Source organism: Betta splendens, chromosome 24 (assembly GCF_900634795.4).
Source record: "Betta splendens chromosome 24, fBetSpl5.4, whole genome shotgun sequence".
NCBI lineage: Eukaryota > Metazoa > Chordata > Actinopteri > Anabantiformes > Osphronemidae > Betta > Betta splendens.
This window is the reverse complement of record NC_040901.2, coordinates 9426204-9438380: the sequence shown is the minus strand read 5'-3', so window position 1 is coordinate 9438380 and position 12177 is coordinate 9426204. Positions and strand designations below refer to the sequence as shown.

Here is a 12177-nt window from a genome sequence, read left to right as displayed (position 1 = left end):
TCTAAGCGTAAAAGAAATCAAAAACTGCCTGGAAGGTAAAGATAATCACATTTAACAACTGAAAAACAGAATAAATGACTGTAAAATGAAAACCTTCTTCCGAATCTGATGTTGTGTATGTGGATCAGACAGGCTACTGGATCAGAGGATGCACCCGAGCAAGAACTGAGAAACGTGATCAATAATTTCAATGCTGTACGTTCAGTTTAATTAGGGTCGGACTGATCATTCTAACCCTCTGACTCTAAGCAAAGAGGAAGAACGGATAATAGACGGATCCAAAGACAAGTTAGAAATGTGCACACGACATTAAAAGACGCCTCTGCAAACGTCTGTGGCGACAGCTGGCGCGAGCGCATCGAATGTCAACAGCAATCAAAGAACGCACCGTGAGCGAAGTCACGCAAACATGCAGCCTCCCACCAGTCTGGCTGGCGACACTATGGACTTGCTGCCGAGATCAGAGTAGCAGCGGACGGGCCCCATAGCTGTTCCTCAGCCACCCACTTCCACTGGTCCTGCTGTGTACAGTACATCAACACACCCATGTGTCCGGCGTGCGAGCCGCAGCTAATCGGTGCTAAAGTACGGGCATAGAAAACCTGCCATGTTTAATTCAGCATCAGTTAATACCCACACTCCTGGAGCTTGTGGACAGGGGTTGCTGGTGTCAGACCCTGGGCTGTCCTTCCACACGAAGCTTTAATCATAAAGAGTCCTGTGATGCGGCTCCACTCTGCCTGGCCTGGCCTTCCATTGGTCACACACCATTAACCTTCACTCAGTGTTGCTGGCTGCGTGGTTTTATCAGCAGCGACACAGACACGATCCTTGTAGCTTCCAATTTGAACGGCAATATAGATGCTTGTGAATTTAGATCCCCATCTATAAGTGCAGCGATTCTGAAAGAGTTTGTGGCTCATATATTACAATTAAATTAAACGGGCTCCCTTCAGCCAAATGTGTCCAAATCGAGTCAGCGTTTTAATGCTAGTGTAATTCTACACTGTTAATTTAGTTTCAGCCGCTGATGACAGGTGTCTTTGTCAGGTTGGCCCAGATGGAGCGCTCCAACGGCTCCCTGCCCACAGACAGCAGCTCAGCGACGGGAAGCATGTAAGTCACCATTTGTCTCTTGACTCATTTTTCCTGTCCCCAGAACCACATGACCGCCTCGCTCCTCTCTTCACTAAATTGCGCGTCAATCTGCAGCTGATGTAAGTTGACGCCTGTCCAAACGGCATCTTGGATTTGCATTTTAGCTGACGGATGATAACGGCGCTTTATTTGATCGATTCATCTAATATGAAACAACCGATAGTAAAATGTGTGCTATTTATATGTATAGTTTTGAGATTTTCATCCTTATTCCCTCGTCTTTTTATGCCTGTCAGAAACAATTCTTCTCTCCCTTCACTCCATCAAATCTACCAAAAGGAATAAATAGGCATCTTTCCACATTCCTGAAAACGCATCAAGGTAAAATGTCATTCTGCTGAGAAATGAGAGCGCTTGTAGGAGTGAAAACATGTGCAGTGGAGGGATAAAGACAGCAGGATGTGCTTCGGTGCAGCAGGAAGGACAGGACATGGAATAGTCAGGGATTAGAGTGTCAACAATGAGCAGAGTGAGCTGTGATAATGACCAGTTCCAGTGTTTTTGATGATTGAAGGGGAAAAAGAAAAATAGTCCAGGTCATTGAAGATGTAGTTTCCTCGTATAGATCCTAATCACAGAAATGAGCTCTTGAGGTTCAAACACCTTGTGATCCGTGTGTGTGTGTGTGTGTGTGTGTGTGTGTGTATTTGGGCTTAAGAATGAAACACATACAGAAAAGATTTACATCACGGCAGCATCTTCAAGCAGCGCGGTGTCAGAGGAGCCTTTTTTCCTTGTTGAAGCGAGCGCTCCTGGAGCGCAGGGAGGATCTCAGCAGGAAAACAGGCGATGAGGGTAAAAAGCCTGTGAGGAGGTTCAGTGACGGCGTAAAGACCGGTTCCGCTCCTCGGGTCGGATCCGCTGATGCTCCTGTACACCCTCTGAGTCACCTTCACCTGACCTTGGAGCTTTTACAAAGATCAGATATTTTGATTGATGCTGCATTTGTCTGCGTTGCACTGATCAATAGTCAGACGGATGAATTGAAATACAATGCGTGTTGGTGAGCGGGAGAAGGTGAGCACAGAGGGGGATTTATTTTCCTCTCGGAGGCTTTTTTTGTGTACGTGTGGAACAAACACATTATCCCCCACACCTCCTCACTCACTCTTTTGTGCTTTGTACTCGGGCTTATTTAAAAGGAGAAGTCATTATTTTTCGCCGGCTCCAAAACAACACTCGTAGGAGTGTGTGGAGCGCTAATGAGATGAGGAAGATGATGGTTTGATGAAGGCTAATGGGTTCAGCAGCAGAGAGGGAGAAAATAAAGGCCTGGTTGGGCAGATTTGGAACATAATCATAGCTCCAGTGCTTTCAATCACATTTACTGTACATCTTTGTTTGTCGTGCAACACTTTTACTCAGCTCTTCTGCGAATCAGTCCATGTACACGTGTCCAATCGTCCCTATCTATAGCTTTTGAAGAACTTTTAAAGGGCCAGAGTGATTTTTCGCGCTCCCCTACTTTTAAAGGAGGAAACCGCATGTAAAAATAGCCGCGTTGTGCGTCAGCCAGTAAATACGCTGCGGTAGAAAAGCCCCCACAGCCACATCGCTTCTCAAAGGATGAGGCTTTGCATTGTCTTCCCCTAAAAACGGGTGGAACGCTCCTCCCCGTCCCCTTAAACGCGTCCTGCGGAGCGTCTGACTGTCCGTCCGCTGCTTTTGTGAGGTTTCTTCCATTTCGCCTCCAGCTGGTTTCACGCGTTCATCGCTCCGGCTCCATCTGGTTGTTCCCGAGGACTCCAGCACATCTGCGTTTGACAGCCCAAGGTGTCTTCTCAGCCGGAGCAAACGCGCGTAGCGTAACACGAATACGCGAGTTTGTCCATTACAAACACGTTTGGCCGCTGACTCGCAACACGCGAAGGTTCAGACCCCGCGCACACACAGATCTGGACTCGATGCCAGCTGTGCAGCGCTATCACTAATTAGCATGAGTGTGTGTGTGTGTGTGTGTGTGTGTGTGTGTGTGTGTGTGTGTGTGTGAGTGTGTGTGAGTGTGAGTGTGTGTGAGTGTGAGTGTGTGTCGTCTTTGTCCTGGATTGCTTTTATCTAAAAGGGAATCCTTAATTAAGAAGCCGGAGTTGCCTGCGCTCACTGACCTCCAGCTAAAGCACGCCGTCGTTGTCATCGATGCCTCAGGACGCCGTCGAGGAGCCAGACTCCCGCTTCGCTTTTCATGCTCGGCTTCTTTGTTTGGTTATCTGTGTCTTTCCAGTCTTTCCCCAGTGCCGTCCCTCGTGCTCTCATATTTCCTCTTTATTCCTGTCCCTTCTCTTTTGAAGCATCCTGTCATCATCCTCACCTCGTCCTCCCGTCTCTCCATTCTTTTGAGTCTAATCATGTTTCACCTCTGGGCCCGGGCGACCTGCACATTAAACACTAAGCAGAGGTAAACAGCGTATATTTGGATATTTCTCTTTTCAATTCCACATTTTCTTTGATTCTCCTTGTTCCAATTTCAGCCCATCTTTATCTCTCAGTTCCTTTTGAGGTCAGTCACAGCAGCTGAAGGGAGATGTGTCATTTGCAGTGTGTACAGTATATGTTAGCGAACCATCAGCCTGGTTGTTAGAGGATAAAGATGGGACGGCTCCGACCTTCATTCACCCTCACAAAGCACTGCTCTCATTTGGCCTCAGCATCCGTGACCTGCTGCACCACCATCATCTCCTTCATTCTCACACCGTCACGTTTCCTCTTGGCCCGAACCTTATTTTAGCCTATGGTCCCCAGTTCCACCTGTAATGATCTCCCTCCTGCTGTCATCTGGGCTTTCCTTGCCTGCGATAATATCCTGTTGTGAGCTGCCTAATTGGTGACCAGGCCTGTGCAAGTCCTCCATCCCCAGACTCCATCTTACAACACTGGCTCCTATTCTCAGCTTTCTCTGGAGGAACTGAGCCTTTCTTCATCACCCCTGCTTCTATTTGTGACTTCCTGTCTCTGCTTCGATCGTGTTGATCTTGAAGTACTCATAAGTAAATATTGTCTGCAAGTCTAACTGTGTAACATTAAATATGCGGAGCAGTTGCTGGTTACAGAATATTAAAAACTCTACAATGCTTTTCCTGTTGAACTAATAGCGCCGAAAAGTTCCCAACAGTTTTCAAAGTTTCCTTTCATACAGTAGCTCTTCATTCACTGGCGCCTTTGAGTTTAGCGAAACACATGAAAAGGTTGAATTTGACGCAGATCCCATTTTTAGAATAAAAGACGCTTAAATCACACAAGAAGCTCAGGCTGCTTAATGCCAAAAGCCTTTTTCTGCTCCGTGAACATGGAGGACTACTGGCTTGGCATATTGTTCCTTTCATGTGAGGTGAAAGCCTCATTCTGTGTCCTTTCTCATTAACTCTCCCTTCGCCGCCGCACTTAGCCACAAAATAGTGTAATTACTGTCAGGTGGAAGAAAGAAAGGGCTTCCTACTCCTGACCTCTCTCATTACGCGTGTGGTGATAATAGCATTCCGAATATTTCCTGAATACTCATTGATTGTCTCCTGTGGTGCGGTTCAAGGGAGTCCTGTTTAGGACTTGAGGCGCTTCGTTTTAGCGGCCTGCCTTCCTGAGCGATATAAATGAACACACTCATTACGGTCATGGATGTTTTACTCAGTAATGGCCTCACACAGTACACATGTCTGAAGTTTATATCAAGTCGCCGTGCGTCTGTAGAGCTCCTGGTGCCGCCTGGATGCATCAGCTGTGGCCCCATGGGGAGACAGTGTTTTATCCGTAGAGCAGATGCAACATCAGACTCAGATAAATCTGCTTTAGCTCCTCATTTTCTTTCTTGTTGTATTTTAATTATTGTGATTTTGCCAGATGTTAATGTGATCCGCAGACGTTTATTGTAGTCAGCTCCAGCCATCATCAAACAACAAAGCTGTTATTGAAGGTACATGGGGCAGTAAAAGTAGTCTTTAATGCCACAGACCTGCAGGATATTAACATCAAACAATGACATTTACCCCTGACTGCTCCTGGGATTGACGGTCACTTCAGTTATGGAAAGACTTGTAAATAAGAGCCAGGTGTGTTTTTGTGCGGTTGTCGGGATTTAGTCACAGTGTGAAGGAGATGCCTGCGCTTTGGAAAGACTTGCCTTCCCTGTCTGGATCACACACACACACACACACACACACACACACACACACACACACACACACACACACACACACACACACACACACACACACACACACACACACACACACACGCACACACAGGTGCCAGCTCCTCCTGCCCACATATCTTTCCATCTGTCTCTTTCTGCTCGCTGCTTCCTCCATCACCTCACAATCCCCCCGATTCCTGTTATCAGATAGCAGAGACTGACACATCTGTGCTCCACCAGGGATTGTAGAGCTTCCAGCGCAGCGGCTACACTATTTTAGATGCTGCTGTTTGTTTGCGAACAGTTGTTTCTCTCATAATTACAGTAATAACCAACCTTGTCCTCTAGAACTAATAGACCTGCTTCAGTCCTGTGACATCATGCCAACTGTGCACTTAACTGTAATTCCCAGACTTCCAGTTCATTTTCAACTCTATCAAAATGTAAACGTTTACTCTGCTCATAAATTCACATTTCGGTGATTACTGTTTTAGTCCAAACTGAGACCAGAAGGTGAATTTAATTCCCTATGAGGACCTTTAAGTCACCACTTATTTGTGTCTTTCTCTTTACAGGGACGATGAGCATGCCCTGATCCTGCAGTACTGTCAGACGCTGGGAGGGGAGAGCTCCCCCTGCAGCCAGCCCCAGAGTCCTGCCCAGATCCTACAGGCTGTGGAGAGGGAGGAGCGCGGCGAGCTGGAGCGCATCATTGCCCGTCTGGAGGAGGAACAGAGGTGGGGCTTCACTCTGTGAATGGCATCTATAATACAGGAAACAATGCTCAGACAGGGCGCAGCTGATTGAGGCTCTTACTGACGCTTCAGCCGCAGGTTGTTATTTGGGTATTTGTGCACAGTCACATACTCCAGTGCTCAATTAAATCCAGCCGTGATTCCATAACATCAAAAAGCCGTGCCGTGCCAGGTCCTCCATTAGACAATGGAGATGAGCCAGACTGTGTAGGGCTGTACAGGGGCTCATATACAGCATCAGCATCACTGAAGCACCGCAGCTGGTGGTTGTGCAGAGAGCGAGGATAAGGGGAAGTGAGGCCAGGAAGGCCTCTGTCCACTTAAACAGGATTTATAGAAAGCAGCGTGTAGTGACCGATCGACTGTGAGGGATCAGGGAAAAACTACTGAATGCTCCGTTTAAGAGTCTGTAATGTCCATCATTCTGTTCCCAGGAGCCTTCAGAAGGAGTACGAGCAGCTAAAGGAGCAGCACGGCCAGCGAGGGGCACCCGCCGGCGGCCCCTGGGAGCCCGAGGGCCCCCATCCCGACGAGGCCGACCTCCTGGCCGAAGCCAAGCTGCTGCGCCAGCACAAGGGCCGGCTGGAGGCGCGGATGCACATCCTGGAGGAACACAACAAGCAGCTGGAGTCCCAGCTCCACCGCCTCCGGCAGCTCCTGCACCAGGTAGAGACACACTGACCGAAGGCCAGCGCGTGGCAGTAAAATATGAACACAACCTCAATGAAATCATGCCTGGGCAAAGTGTCTCTTTATAAATGACTTGGTGTTTTCACTAGCAGCAGTTATCACACTATTCAAACTCACTGTCAGACCAACCGCCAGGAAGGTTTCAATACAACTTGTAAAGTAAAAAGGCTTTCAATAAATTAAATCATTTTTCAATGTCACTGAAATAAATCATTGCCATTGTTGCTACCAGCACCATCACCGCCCACATTTCAGCAGGCTAACGTGCTCTTTACCTCACAAAGAAGAAAAACGACTCATCAGCAGTCGGATTGGATCCTAATCGCATCATTACGTTCCTTCCAGAGGTCCGGTGTTTTTCCTCCAGTCCCTCCGTCAATAACTCGCAGATTTGTTTATGCACCGACTAATTGCTCGGTGAAGTCGGATTGTTTGTGCCAAGTGAGCGACGCGCAGCCCCGGAGCCAAGCACGCAGCAACCCCAACAAATCACGGGGAGGAAACACGGGCAGGTACCGGCTCCGCCGTGGCTGCGGCGCTGGACGCACAGTAATAACTCACAGGGAACACGGCCGAGGACGCCGGAGGTGTGACTCGGCAGATTTTCTCCGGCTGAAGATTAACATTCTGACAGAAACAACTGCTCGGTGCGGTCTGCCTTCACGACGATGAGTCTGTTTCCTTTTTTTTTTTTTTATAATCAGTGTAAAAGTCTCCTCCGTCCTCATCCGAGCCACATCCTGACATTAAGTGAATCCGATGCTGATTCTGAGAGACAATAAATGTAAACAACTACCTGCGCACGCACAGCGCCGCGGCACTAAATAACAACTTCTGTTGCTTGACATTTCGTTCCCCGGAGTCCCGGCGATGTGTCAAACTGTCTTTCCATCAGGCGGTGCGTTACTGCCAGGCTGCAGAATAATAAAGCCAGCCGGCTCGCTGGCACACGTTTAATTCACAGGGCCGAGGGCCGAGCAGAGCCCTGACCTTCGCTGTTCTCAGACGAGCCCGGAGACACTGGCCGCGTTTCCAAGATGTTAGCCTTTACTAGTGCTAGGGGCACCGGGGGATGGGGGGAGGGGGGGCATTGATTTGTTTTCCTGCACTTGAGAAGCTAAAGGGAACATGGAATTCCAGGGTAAATGTCACTGGCCATCAAATGTTGGCTTTGTGCACCAGAGCGACCGAGCGCGGTCGCGGAAATTGATTAACTGTCCACTCCTTCGGTAACAAACCCCCGGCTCTAATTAATTTAAAAACACGGCGTCTTTATCAGGGCCTTTGTGTGGATCTGTCATTGTTTCTTTATTTGTCTGTTTGACAAATCACTCGATCCATAATCAGCTGTGAGGTAAATAATGCCGCTCATCCACGACGTGGCGGGAGCCGAACTTTTCAGAGACCGCCAGAGGAACATGATGGATGTGGACGTGTTTTTTAGATTATTATAAGTCATCTTCACTCACAGTCGCAGCTGTGGCCACTTAAATATCACATCAGCCGCTGGTGAAATGGATTTCCAAATGCAGAGGCGAGTCATCATACTACATGGCTCTGGGCAGAGACTGTACTATTACTGCTTTAAACGCAGACACAGTATGCATTATGTATTATTAGCGCGTGCGCGCGGCCACCCGTCCTTTATTTGAGCTGTTGGCAGCTCAACAGGCCCAGCAGCCAATCGCCAGCCGCCGCCGCCGCCTCTGATGCTCCGGGCCGCGGGCGCAGACGTGTTTTTGTTCACATGACAGCAGCCTGATTGCGCCGCCCCCTCGCACTCCCCCCGTCTCCCATGTGACGCGCGGCTAATTCTGAAGCTGTCGAGCAGGCGGCGAGCGGAGCGGTGCCGTCCAATGATGGAGTCCTGTCTTTGTGTTCCCTCTAACAGCCCGATGTGGACTCGAGGGTGAATGGAGTGTCCTCGCCCGCGGCGCAAGATCGAGGGCCACTTAGTGAAAACGCAGGTGAGACAGTCAAGCTCAGAGAGACAAACACACTCACATCGCTATTGATCCTGGTTTATGGAGTTCTGTGCTTCAAAATCAATCACGCCCACAAAAGCTACATTAGCAGCCTGAAAGTTTGGACGTGAGCTCACGTAAAGCACATGAAAGGGCCTCAACATGCGTCTGTGGTAACTAAGTCTGTGTGTGTGTGTGTGTGTGTGTGTGTGTGTGTGTGTGTGTGTGTGTGTGTGTGCGTGCGTGCGTGCGTGCGTGTGCCCAGACGAGCTGCTGGACCCCCACAACAGCAGCTCTGACCTGGCAGATGTAATGGAGCAGATTAACAACTCCTTCCCCGCATGCAGTAAGTGTCCTCCTCCTCTCTCCCGCCGCGTCCTCCCTGCTTCCGTCGGCACATTTCGCCACAAGGCTGCCAGTCATTGTACAAACGAGCGAGGCTTTACCCGCATGGACTCGTTTTTCAACTCCACCTGCTCTCGTTTATTATTCGATTGTCGATCCTTCCATCATCGTCAGACGTGTCAGACTGTTGCTCCTCATGGTGCCATTGAGCTTTGGACACATTTTACGTTCACGACTGAGAATGTTTAAATCATTGGAATGTGGTATTTGATATGAAACAAACCTTCTTCTCATCTGACTCTAGGACAGACTCTGATCCACCTCTGGGGATAATAATCAAATAAAAATTTTCAAATAGCCGGTTAGAGCTCACTGACTTCAAATTACGTTCGAATTTTCGAGTCAGAACTCCTACGAGGGCTTTAGTTAAAAATCCATTGTAATCTGGCAGACGCTCCAGCGCGCGTTATTAGTATCTGGAATAGCGCGCCGCTCGCCTTCAGCGCGGGGCTGGGGATGAATGTGTGGGAGGCAGAGCTGTGAAACCAGAGACCAACGGGAAAGTTCAAGTGTTAAACCACAGCTCTTTTGTCTCCCGCAGCCCCGAGCCTCTCCTCCAGACCACAGGTAAGACGCTGAGCGCTGTAATCGCCCCGCGTTCGCTCCCCCTCCTCCCTGCTCCGTCGCGTGTGTGTTGTAGTGGATAATAAAAGGCATGGACGCTGGAGCAGAGCAACATTTTAGAGGTAATCACAGCGTCGGCACCCTCTATGTTGCCTTCACCTGCCTCGTCTCTCCACATCCGGTGGCCTGTGAGGAAGAGACGGCTAATGGACGCTTGGAGGGTGTCATTATGGCTCCCTCACCCCCTCCCAGTCTGAAGCCAGCGTACATTTTGGGAGAGAGCTGCTGCCACTGACCTCCCCCTGCTGCAATTACTTCCCCCGTCCCCCCTTTCCTCTATTCATCCGATGCTCACACCCTCTCACAATAATGCCGGAGTCAACCTGAGCACCTCCTGCTCCTCGTACACCCGCTCATGTTGGGCGTCTGTGTTTCGCAGGTGATGTGAAGACAGTCGCAGCGGAGCGTTGAAGGCGACGACACCGTTCCCAAACAAAACAAGCGCCCGGACTTTGAAACCCAAAGACGCACAGGACCAGACGACTACTCTTTCCACATTGTCTTGTACTATGCAAACTGTACATTTTATGATCTGTAGATTGTATCTAACTCTGTTCAACATTTGTCCGTGATTTGTTTAGACATGCAGACGAGTATATGTGAACACGGGGCCTCATATAGTGAGACTTTTGTTATCAGAGGGTGATTGGGGATTGGTGTTTTGTTCCGTTCTGTTGTCACTGGGAACCAAACTGTTGTGTGTTGTCATCCCACTGCTTTGTACTGTACCTTCAGCCCTCGGTTACGGCACATTTGAATCCGCGTTTGGGAGCTCGCACACACTTCCCGAGTAACAGCGAAACCGCCGACTGTCACTTCACAAAGCGTCTGATCCGTTGTGAAGCCTCGTCTCGTCGCATGCTTGATGTCACGTCCCCCTTTAAAGCATTGGCGCCGGCAGACTTCGTGTAAACCTGATTGGTTGATATAAACTTCACCCCTCCTGTGCCTAAACTGTTTGTCGTCCCGCTAGAGGAAGACAATGACGGACGTGGGACTGTGTATAAAGAGAACGTTTTGGTGAAAGTAGATTTAATCTGAAGCTGGTCTGAATCTGGATTTGGAAGAGGCCCACTCATTATGTAGAATTGTTTTTTAAAAAGCTATATGTTGAGAAATCAGAGGAAAGCCATGATTGCCTTGCTACCTCAGACTCAGACACGCGTTAGTTTCTCGTGGTTCGTGAACTTGTTCCGAGTGGTCGTGATCATTGACAGCCTGGTTTAGCATCCCGAGCTTCAGCTTACTGTATTAGTGTACACTGCGACGAGGCTCCTACTGTCCCACGACGCGGCGTCAGAGCGGCCGGTCGGGTCCTCCCACCTCCAGCGCCGGCCCCTCACGCGCCGCGCCCTCGTGCTATTCGCTATCCTGTAAAACTTGTGAGACAGAGCAACACTACTATAACCTCCACTGACTGTAGACGGGTGATGGTGATGATGATGCTCACACTGACCTGCACCATGACAGAACTGTGTCACTCCTCCTGAGGTATGTAAAATAGTTCGACCACACTACATGTCATATGGCTATGTTGTTTTATTCTAAATAAAATTTTTATAACAAGCCCGCGTCCCTCTGCTCCGTCCCTTCACACGCCTGCTGTCTCCTCTGTTTATGAACCAACCACGGTGCTATTTAAAGGTAATCCAGACCGATGGGAGTTTCCTGTTTTACTGCACACCTGCATGAAGTCGGCTCATCATTGGCAGCTCCTGTCCGTATTAGTCAGAGGAGGCGATGGAGCTTGTTTCATTACTGCTTGTTTGCACTGTACACGCTGAGCTCTAAGTAAAACCTCCATGAATGATGAAAGGTAATTAGCCTTTTTGCCTTTCGCTCCGCTCCGTCGAACCCGTTTGAGCGCTAACCTACACGCGCCCACGGGCATTAATTGTTCTTAAAGTGAGGGTTTGATTGAAGACGCATTCTCCGCTTGGCTGTGCCGCCGCCCGTCGACGGCGTAAATCAAAGCCACCCACGCACGTGCGGTGCTGGTGGAACACTGGCTCATTTAAACTGTCAGATTAAATCGTGCTTTAATGGTGAATTGTCTGAACTCCTAATGTTGCAGCTGTTGGACCACAACAAACTCAAGTGGCTTGTTTCCGAACTTTAAATACTTGTTTCCTTGAGTGATTAGTGTCGTATCAGTCCTTAAAGTGGCTCAGACCTGTGTTGATGGATTCATTTCTATGCAGGATAGGCTTCTTCTTCGTGTCATAATCTATGATCTGACCAAACATCCAGCAGTAATGCAGCAGGAGCCGAGCGGTGGTGCAGCCTAATTGGTTCCTACTCCATCCATTCTGGCCCCGTGCGGGCTCCCATTCCTCTAATATCCTTTATTTGTAAGTTACACACACAAGCTCACGCCTCAGTGGATCCTAAAACAGACGGAAACGGCTCCAGTTAATGTGATAATAAGGCTGCCGCATGTGAATGTGGTTTTAATTAC

General features: G+C 49.0%; 1 protein-coding gene across 8 annotated transcripts in view; it reads left to right on the top strand.

Moving 5' to 3' along the window:
* Positions 1–11286, top strand: part of utrn (utrophin) — a 106999-nt gene extending 95713 nt beyond the window's left edge. For 6 of the 8 annotated variants that reach the window (XM_029142074.3, XM_029142075.3, XM_029142077.3 and 3 more), the window contains 7 exons: positions 1051–1116; positions 5857–6018; positions 6471–6702; positions 8618–8693; positions 8956–9036; positions 9637–9662; positions 10099–11286. In XM_029142074.3, coding sequence (XP_028997907.1) covers positions 1051–1116; positions 5857–6018; positions 6471–6702; positions 8618–8693; positions 8956–9036; positions 9637–9662; positions 10099–10107 — 652 coding nt within the window. In that variant the 3' untranslated portion in view covers positions 10108–11286. The remainder of the gene's footprint in view (positions 1–1050; positions 1117–5856; positions 6019–6470; positions 6703–8617; positions 8694–8955; positions 9037–9636; positions 9663–10098) is intronic. The other 2 variants (XM_029142073.3, XM_041069672.2) reach the window with 2 other exon arrangements.
* Positions 11287–12177: the final 891 nt, after the last annotated feature.